Below are 21884 nucleotides of genomic sequence, written 5' to 3' on the forward strand. Positions count from 1 at the left end.
TGAAATAATATTGCTAATTAAAATAATAACATAATTGAAATACCTTGCCTATTTATTTATTAAATATGTATTGGAGACAGTAGAGCGATAATCCTATCGTTGGTTATTGCTCTGATAAGTTATACTTTTGTTATGGGAATCCTATTAGACCATATACAGGGTGTGTTAAATTAATACATACATCGCATAGAAGCTTGGTAGTCTTAGCACCTAAGATTACAACTTCTTTCATACGCGTTGCTGCTCCTACGAACTATATATTTACATTGTACCTCCTTGCACTTTACTTAAATTGAACACAATTAAAAAGCATAATCTAGAAATGGTATCATTACGTAGACGTCTTACTTACGACAGAACGTGATTTTATCAGAGCCCGACACATAAAACCTACTTGAAATATGCTTTCCCAGGTGGCAGACGACGGTCTCCAACAGTCTGTCGATGAGGAACTCAGTCCACCGCCCTGCCCTCGGCCGATGCACGAGTCCACTAGCTATCAGGATATATCTGTTCCCGTATACGCTACTGTTAAAGGGGTAAGCCTTTTAATATTTTTAACTGCCATCCCAAAGAAAAGAGTTATTTGTTCGCGTATATATCATTTACGATTTCTTCTCAGAATTGACCGATCCAAAATAGGATGACCTTTAAGTGACATTATCCGCACATAGCACAATATAGCGCAATACTACTACTAAACTGCGCGTATTTACCGATTACCGGTATTCGATTACCGGCTAGAGAAAAGGATTTTTAAATGATCAAAAGATGCAGCTTTCGTTTACATAAAAGTTGTTTTCATCATTTTGTCCATTTTTATAGTTTCAGATTTGGTCATCCAGGCCCACTTGAAAATTCATCCTGTATATTTTTGTTGTATAGACTAATATTTTCTAATATATAGAAATGATAATCGAATATGTTGTCGTCTTTAAATAGCACTACTCTACCTACCTCCCTTCTGTTGGAGGAGCCGTCTGAGGGATTAGAGCCAGGGGAGGGATTGGCGTCCCTCTGCGATGTTATTCATCTACTGCGGTTACGATCACTCATACCTAAAATCAGTAATGTAGGAAATTCAAAACAAAAGTTCAAATTTAAAAACTATTGTGATATTTAAATTAACATTTTTTTACCAGAGAGCAAGCCAAATCCGGTCGATGCCTTTCACGGGTGATTCGTCAGATGACTCGTCGGATGGCGAGGAGTCAATGGGGGTGACAGTTCATAATACACCATCACATCACAACCCTGCGTATGGTAAATGACTTTGTTTTTACTGTTTACTATTTTTGTACTTTTACTATTCACTATATATCGCATGTAGCATTGCTAATGGTTAGAAGTTATTATAGCACTTGTAAGTCTGTAATAAATTTGAACTAAAATAAAAGTCGTACATAATGTCGGCCAGAGATGCGTTTACTTTGGGAATGAAGTTAGAAAGCTGTGAGTCTTTTGACACACCCTTTACGCCCTTAGCACACAACAGAATTTGACACTAAAATTTAGGACTCAGATTGAAGGGCTGCCAGAGTCTAACCACACCTCTAAAATTACTTTATATGTATACAATGTTACACTACATATTAAAGATTACTATTTATAGTATACCATTCTTTTCTATTCTTTAAAAATATACTGTTATCTACAGGTCAGCCCTCCCAAGTGCCGATAAACAACGTGAACCTAACGAGTGTGCTGCCAGCTTCCATGCAACAAACCTCAACCCACGGTCTGGTGCTAACTAACACCAATGGACAGTGCAGTTCATCTGACACGAGCCTCAGTGCTAGCAGTCCATCGAAGAGCGTGAAGACCAGCTCTAGTCTGAGTCCAGCTAAGAGATCCAGCTCTGGCTCTCCGAGTAAACAGAGTAAAACTAGAGGTGAGTTTGTTAAATCGACAGCGTTTATAAATAAATACCTGTAATACCTGTGTAACAAGAGATCGCTCTTACTACGATTTTCGTCAGGATGGGTGCCATTGACAAACTAAAGTAAGCAAACAAAGATATAGAATAAAAATTGATTTTCCTTAAAATGTCTGAATAGAAATTCAGATATTATTAAAGTTTACATGTTTATTTTTTGTAATGTTTCCAAACGTGGATTGTATGTAATATAACTTATATCAATAACAATTGTAATTTAAAAACCACTCTATTCACCTCTCGCTCGTTCTACAAAACCCGTGTACGATAAATAGAAAAGCAGTCATTTTTTTATACTACTAATTAATCTTATATGCAAGTAGTAACAATGTCACAATACGAGTATAAAATGCGTTACAACACAACAAACTGGCTAAACTCATTATATTTTTGAGCAACCGCGCCTTAATACCAACGTATTAGCCAGTTTGTGTTTAACTGATTTTTCAACTGCTGGGTGGTCAACAAACTAGTTCAAACCGGATCCCACTCGTCCACAGATACATCGTTCGAGTCGGGCATGTCGGACGACTACGCGATCCCGCCCGACGCGGTGTCGTGCGAGGGCGCGCGCGACTCTCCGCGGCGACACGACGCGCTCGAGAAGAGCGGGCACCTCGCCAAGCTGGGGGGGAAGCTGAAGACCTGGCGGAAGAGATGGTGGGTGTTTTTTGTTCTAGTTTTTTAGGAGAATGAATTTTTTTTTAAGTCCGTTAAGGGTGATTTTTAAAGGTATGCAGCTGGAGATTTTACAGGGATGTAACCCAGGGGTTGGAAAAATGTTTTCGTACATAAGACACACATTTATTTATTAAACTGCTTGTGGTCTGAGTTTTTATATTTTTTAGGAGACAAAACGACCATACTTTTAGGTGCTCCCAGGTGATCGCTTTAATTTAGCCACCTTAGATAGTAATTTTTAACAACGACTAAATCAATTCGATCGTAATTAAAAACGCTTCGAAACAAACGAGAACACAGTTAAGTAGTCACTTTAGCTAATGACAGTCAAGTCGGGTATGTCACGACTACGCGATCCCGCCCGACGCGGTGTCGTGCGAGGGCGCGCGCGACTCCCCGCGCCGACACGACGCGCTGGAGAAGAGCGGACACCTCGCCAAGCTGGGCGGGAAGCTAAAGACCTGGCGCAAGAGATGGTAGAGAACTTTGGTTGTTTGGCCTCTTAGTGGATTATTTGTAATTGTCGTTTTGTAGCATATGTCTATTTAGCTCATCAAGGCATAGATTTTTAAAGGTTTGTAAGCGGATATTTCACAAATGACACAGGGCTAGAGCGGGAAGTCGAAGACGTGGCGGAAGAGATGGTTTGGAAAGGAGCTTTGGTTGCTTGGCCTCATATGAGACGATTTGTAATAGTCGTTTCTTACTAAAAGGATATGTCTGCCTTTAAGGGATGAGTTTTTCAAAGGTTTGAAGGCGGATAAATAATAGGGGAAACATGGGAATGAATTTCTATATAAATTTATATCATAAAAATAATATGGAGATTTTAAACATAAACATGTATGCAAATAGAATTTACAATAGTTATGGGAGCCGGGCGTCGAGGAAAGAATCGAAATAATCTATTTCGCGAACGAATTAACAAGTTTATTTAAATTTTACACAGCTTGTAACAAAAAGTATATGATGTGATAGGTAGAGTCCGTTTCCGCGATGGAGGTGAACTGTTCCCATGGCGGACGGCCACCTGCACGTGGGACGCGCCTCGTCAGCGTTGGCCGTTCCGCGAAGGCACAATGCAGCGTGAGCACGGTGTAGAGCTGGCGCGATGCAGCCTTCACGTGTAGGGCTGTCCCTTACACATCACACAACTCACTTGAGTGCAATATTCCGTTTAAATACAAATACGTATCACTTACTCGTATTAATTTGGTAAACATAATTTCCCAGGTTCGTCCTGAAAAACGGCACGCTATCATACTGGAAGTCTCAATCAGAGGTGAACCGTAAGCCACAAGGGCAGATCGGTCTCGGGGAGGCGTGCAAGATCTCCAGGAACGAGGGAGCCGCTACCTTCGAAATCTACACCGGCAGCCGGACGTACTACCTCACTGCTGATAGCATCGCGACAATGGAGGACTGGATACGAGTGCTGCAGGTCAGAACTGTTTGTTCTATTGGAACTCTATATAACATTTAAGTAGTCGCCGAGCATATACGAATAGGCAATAATACGTGTATCCTTATAAATTAGAAATATTTTGTGTGTCGTCAATTCATTACTATCTAAGAGCTGGTCATGTGGTTCCTCTCAGAGTTTAGGCCATATTCTATTGCGCTAGCCAACTGTTGGTAGACTTCACATAATTTTTAGAACTGTTTTTTAAAGATATCTTATATATCCTCACGATATTTTCCTACAACATTATAGCAAATGATAATTAATTTGTAATACACACATAACTTTGAAAAATTACTCATCGCAATTTCAATTCACAGAACGTCCAACGACGGAACGCAACGAAGCTGCTCCTCAGCAAGGAGGACAACAAGCCCACGATACAAGGATGGTTGACCAAAGTGAAGAACGGTCATGCGAAAAAGAGTTGGTGTGTTCTCCTTGGGAAGATGTTCCTGTATTTCAAGTCTCCAGGGGATCAGGTAAGATCTTTATATCACTTGTAGAAAACTGGCTTACATTCCACACAATGTCAAGTTATAGACTGTATTAATATTTAAAAAATAATATAATACTGCATTATTGATAGAAAGCTATGAAGTAATAAGTATGACGTAAGAAATAAATATGACGGCTGTGACATAGCAGTTGAACTACAAAGAGTTCTTACAATGATAACAAAAAACGCTATTAAATGAAAACAATTCTTAACCAAGTTATGTTCTTAAAAATATTTTTATTATTGTCTATTTGTCGCATTAGGAAGACCACATTTATCAGCTATTTCAATCTTAACTACAATATCAATACTACAAGACCACATTTTTGTACGGCATAATTTTAAGACCACAGATCTCGTTGGCAGATTAAACTTCACACATCAACTTTTTTTTATTTTATACTATAGGAGTAACACACAGTCCACCTGATGGTAAGTGGCTACTGTCGCCCATGGACAACTGTAATCAACCCCAGATAGGATTAGATATTCCTACCTGAGGTCGACCACAGATACGCTGCTACCCCTGAGGACTAAGCTGGAACGCCTCTGAAAAGTATGTCTCCCTTACCACACCTTTCAAACCAGAACACAGCAGCACTTAACACTGCTGTTATAAGCCAGAAATAGGTGTTGCGGTGGTGCCGCCAGAGTCGAACCACAAGGGGTTCTACTACCTTTAACCACCCTTAACCTATTTGATACCTTACAATAAAATTTATAATAATAATAAAAAAATATATATTCACGGAATAGGTACATAGCAGCACACACATGACTAAAAAAATAAGAATCAAAACAAAACAAAAACATTTTACTTCTACATATAAACTAATTTAATTCTAATTTACTTCAATTTCCTTATTTCAGAACCCAACCGGCCAGATCAACATGCGCGACGCGCGTGTAGAGGACGTCGAACACGTGTCGGACTCAGACTCCGAGGAGAAAAACGACGACACCAGGAACCACCTCACCGTCGCCATCTACCCGCAGCACCAGGTAACAGGGGTCAGTGAGATTGGACTATAAGAATGCGTGACGAAGCTACTGAATAGACTCGTATTTTTGTACTACTTCCTTTGGCGAGAGGTAGTTGGTAGAAACGTAGTTAGTTATTAGGAGTCTGTTCGGTAGTTTCGTCTGTGGTTGTGAATGTCGTAGAGCACTTAGTAAGTAATTGAAAATCGTAAGAATTATATGTATAATTAGTTTGGTGCGTTTGGATAAATATGACAATGAATTTATACAACTACGACAACTAAAATCGACACATAACTTATAGACGTTTGGCTAATAAATGTCACAATAAATGTCATGAATATGTTTATGAATATGTTTTTTCTATAACATTCGAAGTCTGAAAGAGTTCCTAATGAAATAAGTTGTATGCAGCAATAGAGTATTGTAAAAAGAACGAATCTTTAAAAAGTTAAAAAATAATAATAGTGATTTGTTGTAGGTACTTATAATTGGCACTTGTAATTTGTTGTAACATGCATGTATTTGGCAAAAAAATTGGTGTACAAAATCCTTTATATTTATTTATTATTTAGTTTCTGTCTAAGTATTCAAAAAAGCATGACATTCGTTATATGTAAACTACCGTAATATATTTGGTTTTCTTACCACTTTCATAATCATTCAGGTGACCTTTCCTCGTCATCGTTCTTTTTAAAAAAATAAAAGTTATATAATAGGATCTGACTGATTGACTGCACAACTTAAACGAAATTGTAAAAGCATAAAATTTTACACAGGATTGTTTTATAAGGTATTTCTATTACTATAAATTCCTAAGAACAAATCTTTGAGGACTTTTAATACTACACTTCTGAAATATGAGCTGCACTAGAAAACCGAATAGTAATAAATTTTTCACTTAGTGTTTATTTCACTTATCACGAATACCGAGACATATATTGTTATGTTAAAGATTAATTTGTCGCTTACCTTAATTCCAGGGTCCAACGTACCTGTTATTCGAGTGCAAAGCGGACAAGGACTCGTGGTTGTACCACTTGACGGTGGTGAGCGGCGGTGGTCTAAGCCAGGGCACGCACTTCGAACAACTTATACAGAAACTTATGGAGACTGACGGTGATCCTAGTAAGTATCACATTTTTAAATAAAATTAGTACAGCTATACCAAGATTCTTCCGATTAAGGAAGTTTAAAAACGCTTATAAGAGGAATGTTTCAGACTGGGCTTTATACTACTTAAGCCAATTTGGAGTATAAAGCATTAAGATTTTAATGCTTTTTACTCCAAATTGGTAAGGGCTAGGGCTTAATCTTTATAAAGAATATTTAATTATCTTTGGTATATGGATATGTTATCTTTATTGTTATTTGTTATATATTTCCAGATTGCGTGCTATGGAGGCATCCCATGCTGCTATATTCTAAAGAAAATATCACATCGCCACTGACATCGCTGAACTCTGAGGCATTACAGGCTGAAGCATTAAAACTATTTAAGGTATGAATGTTAAATAATATTATTCTTTTTGGGTTTTTATAATTACTATGGTTTAAAATGATATTCACTATTATTTATTCAGCGCATCTGTGGCCGACCTCAGGTAGGAATATCTAATCCTATCTGGGGTTGATTACGGATGGTGATGGGCGGCAGTAGCCACTAATCATCAGGTGGACTGCATGCTCGTCTGCTTCTCCTATATTATAAAAAAGGACCTTATCACCTTTCTTTCTGTCTATAATCTCTGTACTCCCCGCAGTGCGTGCAGCTGTTCATGTCTCTTCTCAATTTCTTCCTGTCTACAATCTCCGTATCTCCCACAGTGCGTGCAACTGTTCATGTCGGTGGCAGTCGAGCACGCGGGCATCGACTACCACGCGGTACTGGCACAGAACGCCCTGCAGCAGTGCCTGGAGGTGCCGGAGCTGCAGGACGAGCTGGTCTCCGCGCTCGCGAAGCAGACCGCGCCGCACACGCACACCAAGCACGGCGTGCAGGTAACACCGGCGACAGTAAGACGGAATAGGCTAAACGTTAGCGGCAAGCTTAAGAATGTAAGTTTTGGTTTGTTGTGGTTGGGAGTGGTGGTTGGGGTGGCTTGTTTTTGGACGATTGCGCGTGTAAAATGTTGATCGTAGGTCATGTTAATACATATGCGAATTCGTTGGGGAATTAGTGGAGTTGATTACACTTTTGTTTGGTTTTAATACTAGAAAATACTTGGGATTAACTTTTAATTTCTCTTATTATATTTTATATCCAACAAGGTAATTTAAATACGTAAATAAAATATTGAACATATTGATTATTTTCCGCTTATTAAGATTTTGGGTACGTCTACGGACACATATACTTGCGCACATGAATGCGTTAATGTTTAAATTAATCTGTACACATCCGTTTGTATGTACTTTTATTACTATAATACATCTATTTTAAAAGATTTCACGGATATAATAATTTAGTAAAAATTATGAAACAAACGCCTCAACCACCACTTGCAACTTGATTATTATAACATGCAAATGAATAACGTTTCTTTTTACTAAATTGAAATTGAAATGCTAGTTATTAACATTTTCTTATTAATAGTATAATACAATAATGCTATTATTTTGTTATAACGTAAAATATACTATATTAAATAATTATTAAAATATGTTATAGACAATATTTGTAATTTCAAAAATAATAGTAAGAGAAACGTTATTCTAGTATTATTTTAATTTGCCAATAATAACGAACAGAATAACTTAATTATTAAAGAAACTGTTCGTAGTATCATGACACTAAATTAAAAAGCATGGCTTTCGGTGTTACAGATTATACAAACCAATAGCAACATAATTTGCAAGGATAGGATCACAAAGACAATTTGGTCCTCACACAACTAAGGGCCAAATTCCCGTAACAAAAAGACGGTGAAATATATAAATATTGGCTTTATATGCAGCCTAAGCTTCAAGCGATACGCTTAAGTGCTTTTCTCATATCATATATCATCATATTATTATCTACCCATCACTCATTGTACACAGGTGTTGTTTACTTGCAACTCACTCTGTATAGAATAGATTGTAAACGGAGTGTCCATTTTCTAGAAACATGATTCGGTTAGTATTCTTAAGTACAGCTATTGATAACATAAATAAAGCAATTTAACTTCTAGATTATCAAAATTTGACTCATTATTAATATTTTTTAATCTGAATTAAGAATCTGATTACAAAACAAAATGTTTATGTTTATTATTTTTAATTTATGAAAAATTTTATGGGACAGATATTTGTATAGCAAATTAATAAATTCACTTACTTGCTTGCGATGTAAATTATAATTTAATAACAACAAAAAATTAAGAAGCTTTGTCTGAAACCGTTTAAGGAATCATATTTTTTTATTTTAATATCACATAACATAAAATAATAATTAAAAATTCTATATAAAGTGGACACTCTGGTAGATAATATTGTGCTCAAAAAGGCTAAGTACCTTGTATCGGTGACGGTGACGTAGATGTCGAATTTGGGCTCAAGTAGTACACAAGCTGACAAGAGCACAGTATGTACAATATCGCTTCAACGCTAAGTTTTGTTCAGAACGAATATACACTAACAAACCATTGTAAGTATACAGCTTTGAGTGTCGCTGAGATTAAAAAGGCTTATGTCACGTGGTTGATCAATTTGGAATTGTGTGTGTGAACATAACGTTTTATTGGCTTCTATGGAAAAATGTATCAAAAACACGTAACGGAATTGTGTCTCAAAGACTTATTATTCCAACTTGATCGGTTAGTTTTGGCAACATTGATGGGTTTTTAAATTAGTATTCCTATTCGTTATTAGCGCATATTACTAACATAAAATTAAATGTAAGTATGTGCTGTAGAAAATGCAAAGTCGGTAAAGATTTTCGCAAAATACTAATGTTGCCATAACAAAAGCGGTTTTCCTTGTCGCAAACTATCAAATGGAATGTTGGTGTAAATTTTCCCCGTTTTTTTATTTATTTTATGATATTTTCATCCAAGAATGTCTACCCCCACCCCATAGTTCTAGGGAATGTTGTTGGTTTCGTATACATTTATCATTCGTACTCTATCATACCTATAGCTAGACTCTTCGCACTTGTATCTCCTTTGTATTGAAAGGTTGACTTGCAAGTTTGTTTAGACTTCCTATATATCCTATGTATATCACCATATTATCCAGGTAAGTATTTAAGTTTAAGAAACAGTACAGCTGCATTAGATGTCCAATCACACGAAATTAAATCACTAGTCACATTTTGACGATAAATAGCAAAAAACTTAGTTGTAAAATTTAACAGAGTTTCAGCACAAAAACACATACAATTATTTAAACTCTTTCGTATAATAAGCACGAATGTATTCGTAACATTGTAACATCGTAACATCGTAACATTGTAATGTTAATGCTATTTTTATTGACTTTCTCTGAAATTAAAGTAAAGGGTACATCTATTTGATAGTAAATATTAACTGCTACCTATAGACATCTGTAAACAACCGTATGAACGACTGAACCGTACATAAAGTCGGTCATGGATGCGTTTTTAAACTGTACCCCTTACTACACTCTTCAAACCTTATCACAGCAAGTAACACTATAGTTGTACAATAAAAATAAAGTTGGTGGTGGTGCTATAGCAGTCATACTACGAACTCTTGGTTCAGCACGACCTTTAGCTATGGAATAAATAACATATATTGCATAACTAATATTCATTGATTTTTAAATTGAATTATATGGTCTGGTTTAAAACTGAAATATGGTAGATATTCAGTTCCAACTAACACTCATAAATACGAGTTTATTACTGATCTTATTAAGGTTTGTTACAGACAATCATGTGCTATAAGGTCTAAGGATTATCACTTGAAATGACAAATACACTAATGAAATAATTAAAGTAATACGAAAAAAGAGAACAAGTAACACACTTAACTTTCTTACAAAACCTACGACTACTTTGTTTACATTTTTTTACCTAAATTAAAAATGATAATTGAAAAATAATCTCTTTATACAATCATCGTGCAGCTGTACTATTTATTTATAAATAGTATACATTTAATTATATATGAAATTATATATAAGACATCCGCCACACACATAACAATCTGTATATACAAAAGTAGCGGGGCAGGTGCATACATATATACAATTAGTAGAATTCATATTATATGGTTTTAGTACGGTTATTTGTAAATGGTGTTTGATTTTTATAAATATTAGTAAATCGAGTTATAAAGGTGAATTTGTCAATGAATTTGCTTTCAAAGAATTTCATCAGACACTATTTTCAGTATTATTTAGTGATGACGACACGTTTTACATATAACATAAGCACTACACATAGATTTGCCGACAACACACTTGCACTAACTATACGGTGTTGCGTGATACATAACACATGTTTATATATTGTTTGATTTATTCATATTTTTTATATTACATTTTCAAGTATTACACACAAGTATTTCATTTTGAATCAAACCTGTATAAGGTTCATCAAAATTTCAAAAATCTATTTTATGGACATATTCAAAGCATTATAATGATGTAAATATTAACCGAAAGTAGTGCGTTTTAAATAATTACTTTGTTTTAGTAATTTGTATCAATTGCTAGAATTTGACTGTTAAATGAGTTATCAGCGGGCTAATATTGATCAATGAAAAGAAAGATAATAAATTAGCAATGAACCAAGTTGTCTTGAACCAATCTTTGAAACTTTAATACATTTTTTAAGATATTTTATGTAAAAACAATGAATATGGGGACAATAATATGATAAATAAATCATTTTACGACAGTTATAGGTTTATTGTACATAGATTTTATATGACACAACATTTAAAAAAATATTAATAAAATATTATTTATCAATTTCATATAATATATGATGATATTAGATTACTGATACGAATATACACGAACAACACAAAATATATATTACATATATACACTTTTATACAATATGTCACATAAATCCAGCTAATACGCCCCAACGCCCCCACGCCCCAATAGCAAAAAATGTACTGAAATAATGTAAAGAATAAAATTGTACTCAATATAATATATCCATCACTATTTACATATCATTTAACACAACTAGAAACCAACTGATAACAACAACTAACAACAAAACGCAGCCAACACATATACACACCGCAGCGTTCTAATAATAAAAAACAACTATAATAAGGTAGTAAATAACATTGTACTCAATATAATATATCCACCAATATTTATACATAACATCACATTACAATATTTGACACAACTACAAGCCAACTGACAATAACGAACGAACGAAAGCGGTCGTCCTATGCCGCGGCGTGACTTCGCCGCTTGGCGCAGGGTCTGCGGGCCTTGAGTGTTCCTCACATAACCACCAAATAACAAAACGCAGCTAACACATACACACATACCGTATCGACCCAATAGCAAAAAAACACTAATAAAGAACGACATTGTATTCAATCCACTACAATTTATACATTACCCTGTAACAAAACTACAAACCAACTGACAACAACAACAAAAAAAACACAAGCAGCAAGCCAAAACAACAACAAACACAAACACCCGTAGCCCCCCAAACAACTGGCCCCTCCCCGCGCGCACCAACATTTCATTTGTGCAGCAACTGTTGCTGTGCGCGACCCAGTCGCTGTTCACGTGCGACACGGGCGCGGCGGCGGGCGGCGACGGGCCCGCCGGCGACAGCGCGCCGCACGCCGCCGGCTCGCCCTCCTCCATACAGGTACTCGACACCCGTACTATCCGTATTTACTCACCAAGGATCGGATTTTTTTTGTTTCTTTTTTTTTAATTGCAGCAGACAGTACAATTTTTATAACTAAATGTACAAAAATAAAAATCGAAAATAAATTGAAGAAAAAAACAAAAAACACAAAAATAGTAATAAGAAAAGTTAACAAAACAATCAAATGGCAATAAACAAAACAAATAAGGTTATAATTACCTAGTGCTGTTAAAATACTATGCGTTGCAACAATCGCGAAAGGTAACAAACTCAGAATTATGCCATGAGCGGTTAAAAACACCTACCCACAACTCTGGTTTTCAGTTTGCCCCATGAATCAGTCATATTTACAAATGTATGCAGTTTGCATACCACATTTTAGATGTATATAATATACATATAATTTGACAGTCTAGTACGAAGAAATTGTCAAATGTCGATCTTTGGTGGGAAAACATTGGGATTTAATATTGTACGGGCGTTAAAGATTAGACTCATATGTCGGTGTATGCTAAGCTAGCGTGAAAATAATATTTAGAAATAAATAAGTATGTTTAAGTTCTAAGAGTGTAATATTGAATTCTAAATCGGCGATTACCAATAGAAATAAGTTTTGAATTCAGCTTGATTGTAACGTTGAGTTATTGATATAGACTACATTTAAAGGAAAGATTTTTCATTGCATTGTTCTAAAATGAATATAGTCAAGTATAATACAGTACATATTAACAAAGGCAACATTTAATACTTTAGTCGGTCTAGTATTACTATTCTCCAAAAATATCCTTAGTTTCATATTGTATAAAGCATGACGTAACCACTTTCAAATGTCACGTGACAATTGCCTCAGATATAAATCACAAATAAAACATACCATTTCAATACGAATATTTCATGTTTTAATCCTTATGATACAAAACAAACATAGACTGTAGTCTAATAGTTATTCTAGTCTTATAGTCAATTCCAATCGGGAAATTAGAAATAAGTTTCTTTTATTCAAAAAAAATTGCAAAGATATGTTGCTTTGAAGCAAATACGTACGTCACGGAGCTCAGGAGTGACAAAAGGAAGAGACTGAAGAAGAAATCTTCCTACAAGTAGGCAAGTAATAAAACAAATAAAATTATCATATTGATCCCATAATCCTTATCGCTTCTCAGCACAGTGGACGTTATACCCACAGCAGTAGACCCAGAGACTACCCCCTAAAACGTAATGCCATAGTAGTATTGAAGCCAATAAATGTTTGTTTACATTATTCTAGAATCTACATGTATGAGAAAGGCAGGTAAAGTGTATGAAGCTAGGATGTTCAAAATGTGAACGTTGGAATTCCTATATTTTGTTTCTATCAATGTTACAGAAAGCCCATGTATTTTTTTTTTCCTCTTTAAGGGAAATATGCTTTGAGTCCAACGAAATAGGACATATTGAGGTAATTATTAGTACAATAGTAAAAATAAAAGGGAGTTACAGTATTAAAACAGTTAATTTATTTGCCTAATGTAAATATAAAAAAAAACCTTACTACATTAAATATTAAAGATAAACAATATATCTATTATTAAATACCTCAATATGTACAGAAGTAATAGTTAGGTATGTATCTCTTTTTTTTGGGATTTTTTACAATTGCAATAAAAATGTCGGAATATTTCAGGCGCCTCTCCTCTCAGTCGATTGCAAGAGTAACCCACCGACGTACAGTTTCGTGCAAGGGTGGCAACTTTTAGCTTTAGCCGTCAGTTTGTTTGTGCCGAGAAATAACAGGCTACTCTGGTACCTGAAACTACATCTAAGCAGGCATTCTGATTCTAAGTAAGTACTTTTTCTTTTACTCGTTTTCTTTTGTAGTTTTTGTTTTTCTGGAAACCTTTAACGCTATCTTTATTGTATTGTTTTCATTTTTTAAATTTTCATTAGCTATGAAAGTGTTATTGAATATGATACCCTATAAAAATATATACTATTTGTTTGAACGTCAGGCCCCAGTGGTGTGCTGGGCGTTCTGGCTTAGTAATAAAACTTGCCAAGTATGGTTTGTAGAATGTATTTCATAAGGAATGACCGGCGTGTGCAAATATAGTGTGTTCGCGGACGGGTGGTCAGGACGCGAGGAAGGGGTGCGGAGAACAATCTTTTTCTTTTTTACTCCCGGCCTTTTCCCCGTTCCATGATTTTTGAACTACCTTAATTATATCTTATTACTGCGTAATGAATCCCCCTCTACCATTTGTTCGCTTATGTATTTAAAGTATGCCCCTTGTCTACTATGTCTACATTATTATTTTTTAAATCCCATTCGCTGATCTATAAAACTTATCACAGAACGGAGTGCGGAAAATACGCGGCGTACTGCGCCCGTGCATTGGAGCGGACCATCCGCAACGGCGGGCGGGCGGCGCGGCCGTCGCGCATGGAGGTGCTGTCCATCCTGCTGAAGAACCCCTACCACCACTGCCTGCCGCACGCCATCCCCGTGCACATGCTCAACAACACGTACCAGGTGCGTCGCGGGGGGTGTGGGGCGGCAGCGCACTGGGCGGACCGTCCGCAACGGCGCGCGGGCGGCATGTTTAAACGTCGTGGTGTATAAGGATAAGCATTCGCATGTATTTGCCATACACATTTCTGTGGTAAGGGAGACATACTTATCCGGGACGATTCAACTTGGTTCATATGAGTAACGCATTTGTAGCCGATCTCTGTAAGGTATATGTAATCTTATCTAGGTAGTACCTACTACTATATTGTAAAAAAATCTAACGTTCATTTTAAGTCTACGCCCATTCAACATTGCCCTTGCAACGTATTTACAAAAATAGTAAAAAGTTATTGTGTTGTATGTTCTAGGTGATAAGTTTCGACGGTTCGACGACAGTGGAAGAATTCCTGTCAACTTTAAGCACTGAGCTCGGTTGTCGAGAGTCCGCCTCTTCGGGCTTTGCGCTGTTCAGTGACGACCCCATCGAGAAGGATCTAGAACATCACATCAAGCCCGATAAAAAGGTAATGACTAAAATGGTACATTAATGACGTAATGAAAACAAAAGAAAAAATGCATTGCTTTTTATAAGTTCTTTGTTTTACTTGATGCATCATTAATTATAACGATGAAACAAGAGCAAATCTCCATTTTTGATCCATAGTCTTATGTGGAGCTATAAATGTAGAGTGACTAAATTATATAAAAATAAGAACTCAATAGACAAACACGACATTTAATTAAACCAATAATTTCGGTAGACGTGTCATTGTGCGGCTTAAATAAAAAAATAGTTTTTTTTTTCATATTATAAAATCAGTATAAGATATCCTCTATAATCAACATTTGTTTCAGCTTTGCGATGTAATATCGAAATGGGAGACAGCACTACGAGAGAAGGGATCAGGGAAGTTCGAGAACTCGCGAGTGATACGACTGACTTATAGAAACCGACTGTACTTTAAGAATTCTGTAAGGACCGAAACAGATAAGGAGCGACTATTGCTCTGCTATCAGGTTAATCAACAAGGTTAGTAATTAATGTATTAAGTTAGCTATTACTTTTTTTACTTGATGCTGATGTGTTTTTTGGCCATTTTGGTCATGTTAACTAATATCGTGAACTAATATTAATTACAGTTAACTAATATGAACGGAAGTGATAAATGTAAAGGCGAGAGAATGAAGAATATTATTTAGAATGAATGAAAGAATGAAAGAAAGCGATTTAAGACTTTAGCAATTAAATTTAAATTACCTATTATTATAACGTGCCGGCCGATTTGCCGGCGCGTGCGCCACGATGCAATAATGGTATACAAAGGGTTCTGGCCCAATTTCACAAGCGGGAGCGATTTAATTCAAAATCAAATATTGGTCCAATATTTCATAAAGATTTTATGGCTATGTAAATGTGTGGTATAATGAATACGCAACAACATTTCGAACGAAAAAAAATGTATTCTCTTACGGAGGGAATGTTATTGTACGGAACCATTTCTTCTGTAATTCGCTTATTTTTAGTCTCGCTCTTAAGCAATCGTGTTTGTTCCCAGTGGTGGCGGGTCGGTTCCCGGTGACGCGCGAGCTGGCGGCCGAGCTGGGCGCGCTGATGGCGCAGCTGGACATGGGCGAGCACGCGCCCGCCGCCGCCGCGCACAACCAGCCGCTGGCGCACCGCTTCTACCCCTACCGGTACCGCGCGGGGCTCGGCAACGACGAGCTCAGGTACGCGAAACAAAATTACCTAACTAGTTTTAATCAAAATTCTACCGTAAACATTATACACAGTTTGAAGTATGTGCCCGCCGCGCTGCAAAAAATTCAGCGATTCGCGCGCCGCTTCTATCGGTATCGCGCCGGGCTCGGGAATGATGAGCTCAGGTACGCGAAACGAACATAATATACGTAACTAGTTGGTTGGACTATAAACATTATAGACAATTTGAAATACGCACCCGCCGCCCCGCCCAAGCCATACGCACGCCGCGTCTTGCCTTGCCGATATCGCGCAGGACTTGAAATGATGAAGTCAAGTGCGTGAAACTTATAATGAAATAACGATCATCAAACTACAATACACCAGCGGTTACCACTGCATTATTAATAAGTATCTGCATCATAAGTTAATTAAACGACAAACTTTTATCATGTTATTTACATAAGATTACATGCAAATATAAATTAAAATTCCACTTTGATCTTTCTCCTATAACAAGGTTTTTGTTACGATGTTTGTATCAGGTAACATTTAATTCACAATTTCCTTAACTTTTACTGTGTCATTTTTGTTTTTCGCACGAAATTCTACTCTTCTATATGTACATAATATATTGCAGGGAAGTTGAAGAAAAACTACGTGCCAAGTGGGTGGCGCTAAAGGGCCGCAGCACGGCGGACTGCGTTCGGATCTACCTCAACTGCACACGCAAGTGGCCCTTCTTCGGCGCCACGCTTTTCCAAGCTAGGGTGAGTAGCTAGCACTATAATACATATGTGGATATTTTTTCGTGATTTAATATACATATTATAATGAATAAATGAAGGAACATATATGTAGACAGACTTTTCCAGCTTAGTCCTCAGAGGTAGCGGCGCAACTGTGGCCGACCTCAGGTGGGAATATCTAATCCTATCTGGGGTTGATTACATATGTCCATGAGCGGCAGTAGCCACTTACCATCAGGTGGACTGCACGCTCGTCTGCTACTCTTATATTATAAAAAAAATGTAGAAATCTTCACTACGTTCGCATTCTAGTTCGGTAGCGGCAAGAGGAGGATGTCTCGCAAGCGCGCGAATTACAAATATGTAGATTGTTTCCTTGACTTTCAATACCTGTGATCGAATCACAAGAAGGCCTCCTATTAGAAATTTGAGGACTTTAGAATAGAATAGAATAATTTATTTGCATATAATAGGTACATAATCAGGTGTTACAAAATTTAGGTACACTTATTCTGCTAATAATACGGTAGAATGTAAATTAAATAGTTGACATAAAAAAGATAAACAATACAATAAAAAAATATCTTTGACAAATTCTATTCTCTTAACACTTCTATCTAAACTTGTTTCCAGATAAAACAGCCAGATCTGTCCATGGTGTGGTTGGCAGTATCGGAGGAGGGTGTGACGGTGCTAGAGCTGGCGTCCATGGCGGTCATCGGCCGCTACGCGCTCAACTCCATAGGACTCTTTGGCGGGTTACAGGTTCGTTTATCATTTTATTTTTAAACGTTATATAATTTATACGATCGCGTGATCACAAAATGCACACACATACACATCTAATAATATATCATGTGTATATGTGTGTATTTGTGTACTAATTTTAAACGTGCTAGAACACTGTGGTGCGACTCCGGGTAAGTATCTTGGGCCGGCTTAGTGTAAGAATCTTAGCTTATCTGAGGTGTCAACCTCATACAGATGTTCATGGTGTCATCTTTTGAACCATATATCATCTCATGGACTGCATGCTTGTTTGCTACCTCAATATTAAAAATTAAACTTTTCTACCATTTTAGTTGTATAAGTAATTTTATTAAAATTTTGATTATATTTTGAATTTACAGGATGATTTAATGATGTTGATCGATGCGGATGATGCGGCTAGTCCAGTTCATAAAATGTTGATCAGTCTCAATAAGCCTAAGGTAAGTTTATTTTCTGTCAATATATATACGTTTTTACTAATTACAGTTTTAAATTTTCTAATAGATTAAATGTATAAAAACGCTTCCAAAAAAATTTTAAATTCAAAAATGTTCTATAAAACATTGTTATTCCAATACAATTTAAAGTGTGCGAAGATAAATTTAATTGTATCCTTATGTTTTTTGTATTGTGTATATTAAATAAAAACTTGCTCACTTCCAGATGGCGGAGCTAACGCACCTGATAGCGGACTACAAGAACGCGGTGCGCGCGGGCGGCGGCACTCCTCAGCTGTCATCACTCACGCGCACGGGCAGCGCGCGCCGCCGCGCCGCCGCCACACTCCCGCTGCCCCACGCCCACGCGCACCCGCCGCCGCCCCACGCCCACAACACGCTCAACTCCCACGCCACCACCATGACGCTGGGCTCCGAGCGCAACGCCACGCTCACGCTCAGCTCCCACGCGTCCACGTTCACGCACGGTCAGCCCGACATCCTGAAGTCCACGCCGGACCACAAGAAGCGCGCGCACGCCCAGGACAGCGGCGTCGCGTGACTCCGACCCTAGGCGCGCGCTCGCCCGTGATGACGTCACGCAGTGTAACTGGCGCGCCGGCGTGATGACGTCACACGTTCGGTACAAGTGCACGCTCGACTCGCACACACCATCAACCAAACATCCTCAAGTATACGCCTAAAACAAGCGCGAACTCAAGTAAAACAGCGGCGTCGCTTGACTGCAATGCTAACGTACGCGCTCGATGGCAGTGATGACGTCACGCGATGTAACTAGCGCGCTGTCGTGTACGTTCAGAATGCAACAATGACGTCATACGTTCGGTACAAGTGCGAGCTGAGCTCGCACATCCACTTTCCCGCACAATCAACCAGGAATACTCAAATTGCGCCTAAGACAGGCGTTAAGGCATGCAAAACAGCGACGTCGTCTGACTACAATGCTAACGTAAGCGCTCGTTGGCAGTGATGACGTCACGCATTCGTAAATAGTGCATTTGTGCTCAGTTTGGAGTGATGACGTCACACGTTCGTAACTTGTGCATGATCGTTTGTGCTCCGTCTGACGTTACACGTTCGTAAGTTCGCGCTCGTTTAAATGTAAATTTTTGTGTGTAAATATTTATCCCCCGCCAAAGGGTATCGTGCGTAATCGATTGTAACTAACTGTGCTGTAGTGTAGTGTTAGCAATGAGTGATGTAACACGTTGGTAAGTGATACTACGTTTAGGACGGTGTGACGTATGTGCTCCGTTTCGATATAAATTTTGTATTTTGTAGATATTACTGATACGTTAAATAGTAAAAATTGTACGCATAATTTTGTCTATTTAACTTTCTACTTAAAAATAACTATTTATAACACTTCATGATAAGAATATACTCATGTATATCTATGTATGTTTAAATATTAAAAAATAATGTAAAATGTAAATAATGAATTCTAAATCCTTGCTTTTCACATGCTTACAAATCCTACAAAGGCTTTTCATAAATCGTATAGAAACAAGTTATGTGTATTTGTACTTAAATTGAAGTCAAAGTAAGTATTTTAATTGTTGTGTTAATTTTTCAATTATAACACAGGAATCTACAAAAAATAATTTAAAAACTTTGTCAATCAGATTGAAATGACTTCAATAGTTTAAAAGTTTAGCCCATAAAGACAAAGACAGAAGTAAAATAAATTATTTTCTTATATTTTGATATAAGTGCAAGTATAGTACGCAAACATTGTTCACAGTATTAAAATGGATCACAAAATATCTAATTTATGTTGAAACGGACTGACACTTAGGCGTAGCAGGTAGACGCGTTGATTACGACCAAGTAGATAGAATTGTCTCCGAAGCTTCGTTAATAACTGAAATTTTCTGGCTACATCATTATTATTACCAGTTAGCGTAAAATTATCACAAATAAAACACATTTCTATCACCTGCAAATGTTTCATGGCTCATTTAGTTCATTACATACTTAATTTTATATTTAAAAGCCAATTTTAAGAAACATTGTTTTTAGACTTTAAAATTAAGTATAACAAGCTTAAATATAAATCTGTGTCGTTCGCCAATCGTAGGATAATCAACTATTCCTTCTAGACACACCTCTTGAGATCCTTTACAAATAGGTGAAAGATCTCCAAGCCTACCTTTATACAGCTAGTCGCTGTATTATTTTGAACAGAAGTTTTCATACCAGTATGCATCAATGATTTTAAGTCCACCTCTAAATATCTGTTCTGGATCATGGAATTTAGACAGTCTTCTCAGTATGTTATAAGTGTGGAAGGTTTCCTTTGATTTATTCCCAATTTCTGCGATTGGCCTTCGACTTTACACAGGGACTTAAAAGACTCAAATAGTGAGAGAATAGTTGTAACTGTAACGACACGCGTGTTATATTCACTTGGCGCTCAATTACGATAATGTACCATTCCAGAGCGGCTAGGAAATTGTAACGACTAAATATACCTCATATTTTGTAGCGTCTATTAATGAGCCTCCGTATGATTGGCTTGTTATAGTTTTAATATAATTTGTAATGGTTGCTATCTTAGTGCTGGTGTGCTTTTTCTACTTGTATATGAATATATACGTTTCTATGCAGTCCAAAACGCCAATTAAATATATGTAGCTATTATACATGTGTGATTTGTCCGGTGAATGAAATTAAGCAAGTGATTTGTTATTTTTTTTTTTTGGTCGCTCTGCTCATGCTATATGCTATGTGTTATAGACTAATGCAGGTATTGGTTTATTACATGTATGGATTCAAATTATCTGATTATTAAGGAGTGCCAAGGTTTTTAGGAAAAGAAAAGGTTTCTTTGAAATACATGGAATAATACATGGGTCAATACATATTTAATTTATTTATAATATATATAATATGGCTTAAAAATGTGACTGTTTAGAAGTAGAATATTCATACAACTGATAAGCAAGTTGACAATTATTTCAAAAGTTTTAATGAATTCTTCCAAATAAAATAAATTACAAATTCTTGCTTAACTTCTGTCACTGAGCGAAAAACATCCTATATACATATGTGCAGGGTATAATTATTGCTATGTAGTCGAGGTACGTAGCCGTAGTGTTGTACGAGTTTATTCGACGTAAACGGTTAGATTTTCCAAAGATATTCATAAATAATGACATGATTACATAAAATTGTACTGCATTCTCATAAGAAAATGAGCTATGGTGCAAACTCTTGTAAAATATCTGTATGAAGAATGTGGCTTATAGTTTTATCTTTTGCTGTTTACATAATAATGTGGAGTTGCCTGTACGATCATAGAATGGAAGCGTCTTTGGAATAATCTTTAATATCTTTTCATATGAGACTGGTAATG

At 36.7% G+C, this 21884-nt stretch overlaps 1 protein-coding gene across 1 annotated transcript in view; it reads left to right on the top strand.

Moving 5' to 3' along the window:
* Positions 1–21226, top strand: part of LOC140749247 (uncharacterized protein CG43867) — a 444846-nt gene extending 423620 nt beyond the window's left edge. Inside the window, exons 12-31 of the mRNA XM_073082324.1 lie at positions 414–539; positions 1143–1263; positions 1658–1891; positions 2437–2596; positions 3851–4058; positions 4400–4561; positions 5449–5580; positions 6543–6687; positions 6948–7060; positions 7387–7560; positions 12239–12358; positions 14025–14182; positions 14693–14870; positions 15218–15373; positions 15705–15879; positions 16406–16577; positions 17189–17318; positions 17931–18062; positions 18428–18508; positions 18732–21226. Coding sequence (XP_072938425.1) covers positions 414–539; positions 1143–1263; positions 1658–1891; positions 2437–2596; positions 3851–4058; positions 4400–4561; positions 5449–5580; positions 6543–6687; positions 6948–7060; positions 7387–7560; positions 12239–12358; positions 14025–14182; positions 14693–14870; positions 15218–15373; positions 15705–15879; positions 16406–16577; positions 17189–17318; positions 17931–18062; positions 18428–18508; positions 18732–19067 — 3213 coding nt within the window. The 3' untranslated portion in view covers positions 19068–21226. The remainder of the gene's footprint in view (positions 1–413; positions 540–1142; positions 1264–1657; positions 1892–2436; positions 2597–3850; positions 4059–4399; positions 4562–5448; positions 5581–6542; positions 6688–6947; positions 7061–7386; positions 7561–12238; positions 12359–14024; positions 14183–14692; positions 14871–15217; positions 15374–15704; positions 15880–16405; positions 16578–17188; positions 17319–17930; positions 18063–18427; positions 18509–18731) is intronic.
* Positions 21227–21884: the final 658 nt, after the last annotated feature.

The sequence above is a fragment of the Epargyreus clarus genome, unplaced genomic scaffold, assembly GCF_041222505.1.
Source record: "Epargyreus clarus isolate Ecla_fem2 unplaced genomic scaffold, WU_Ecla_fem_2.2 ptg000001l, whole genome shotgun sequence".
Taxonomy (NCBI): Eukaryota; Metazoa; Arthropoda; class Insecta; order Lepidoptera; family Hesperiidae; genus Epargyreus; species Epargyreus clarus.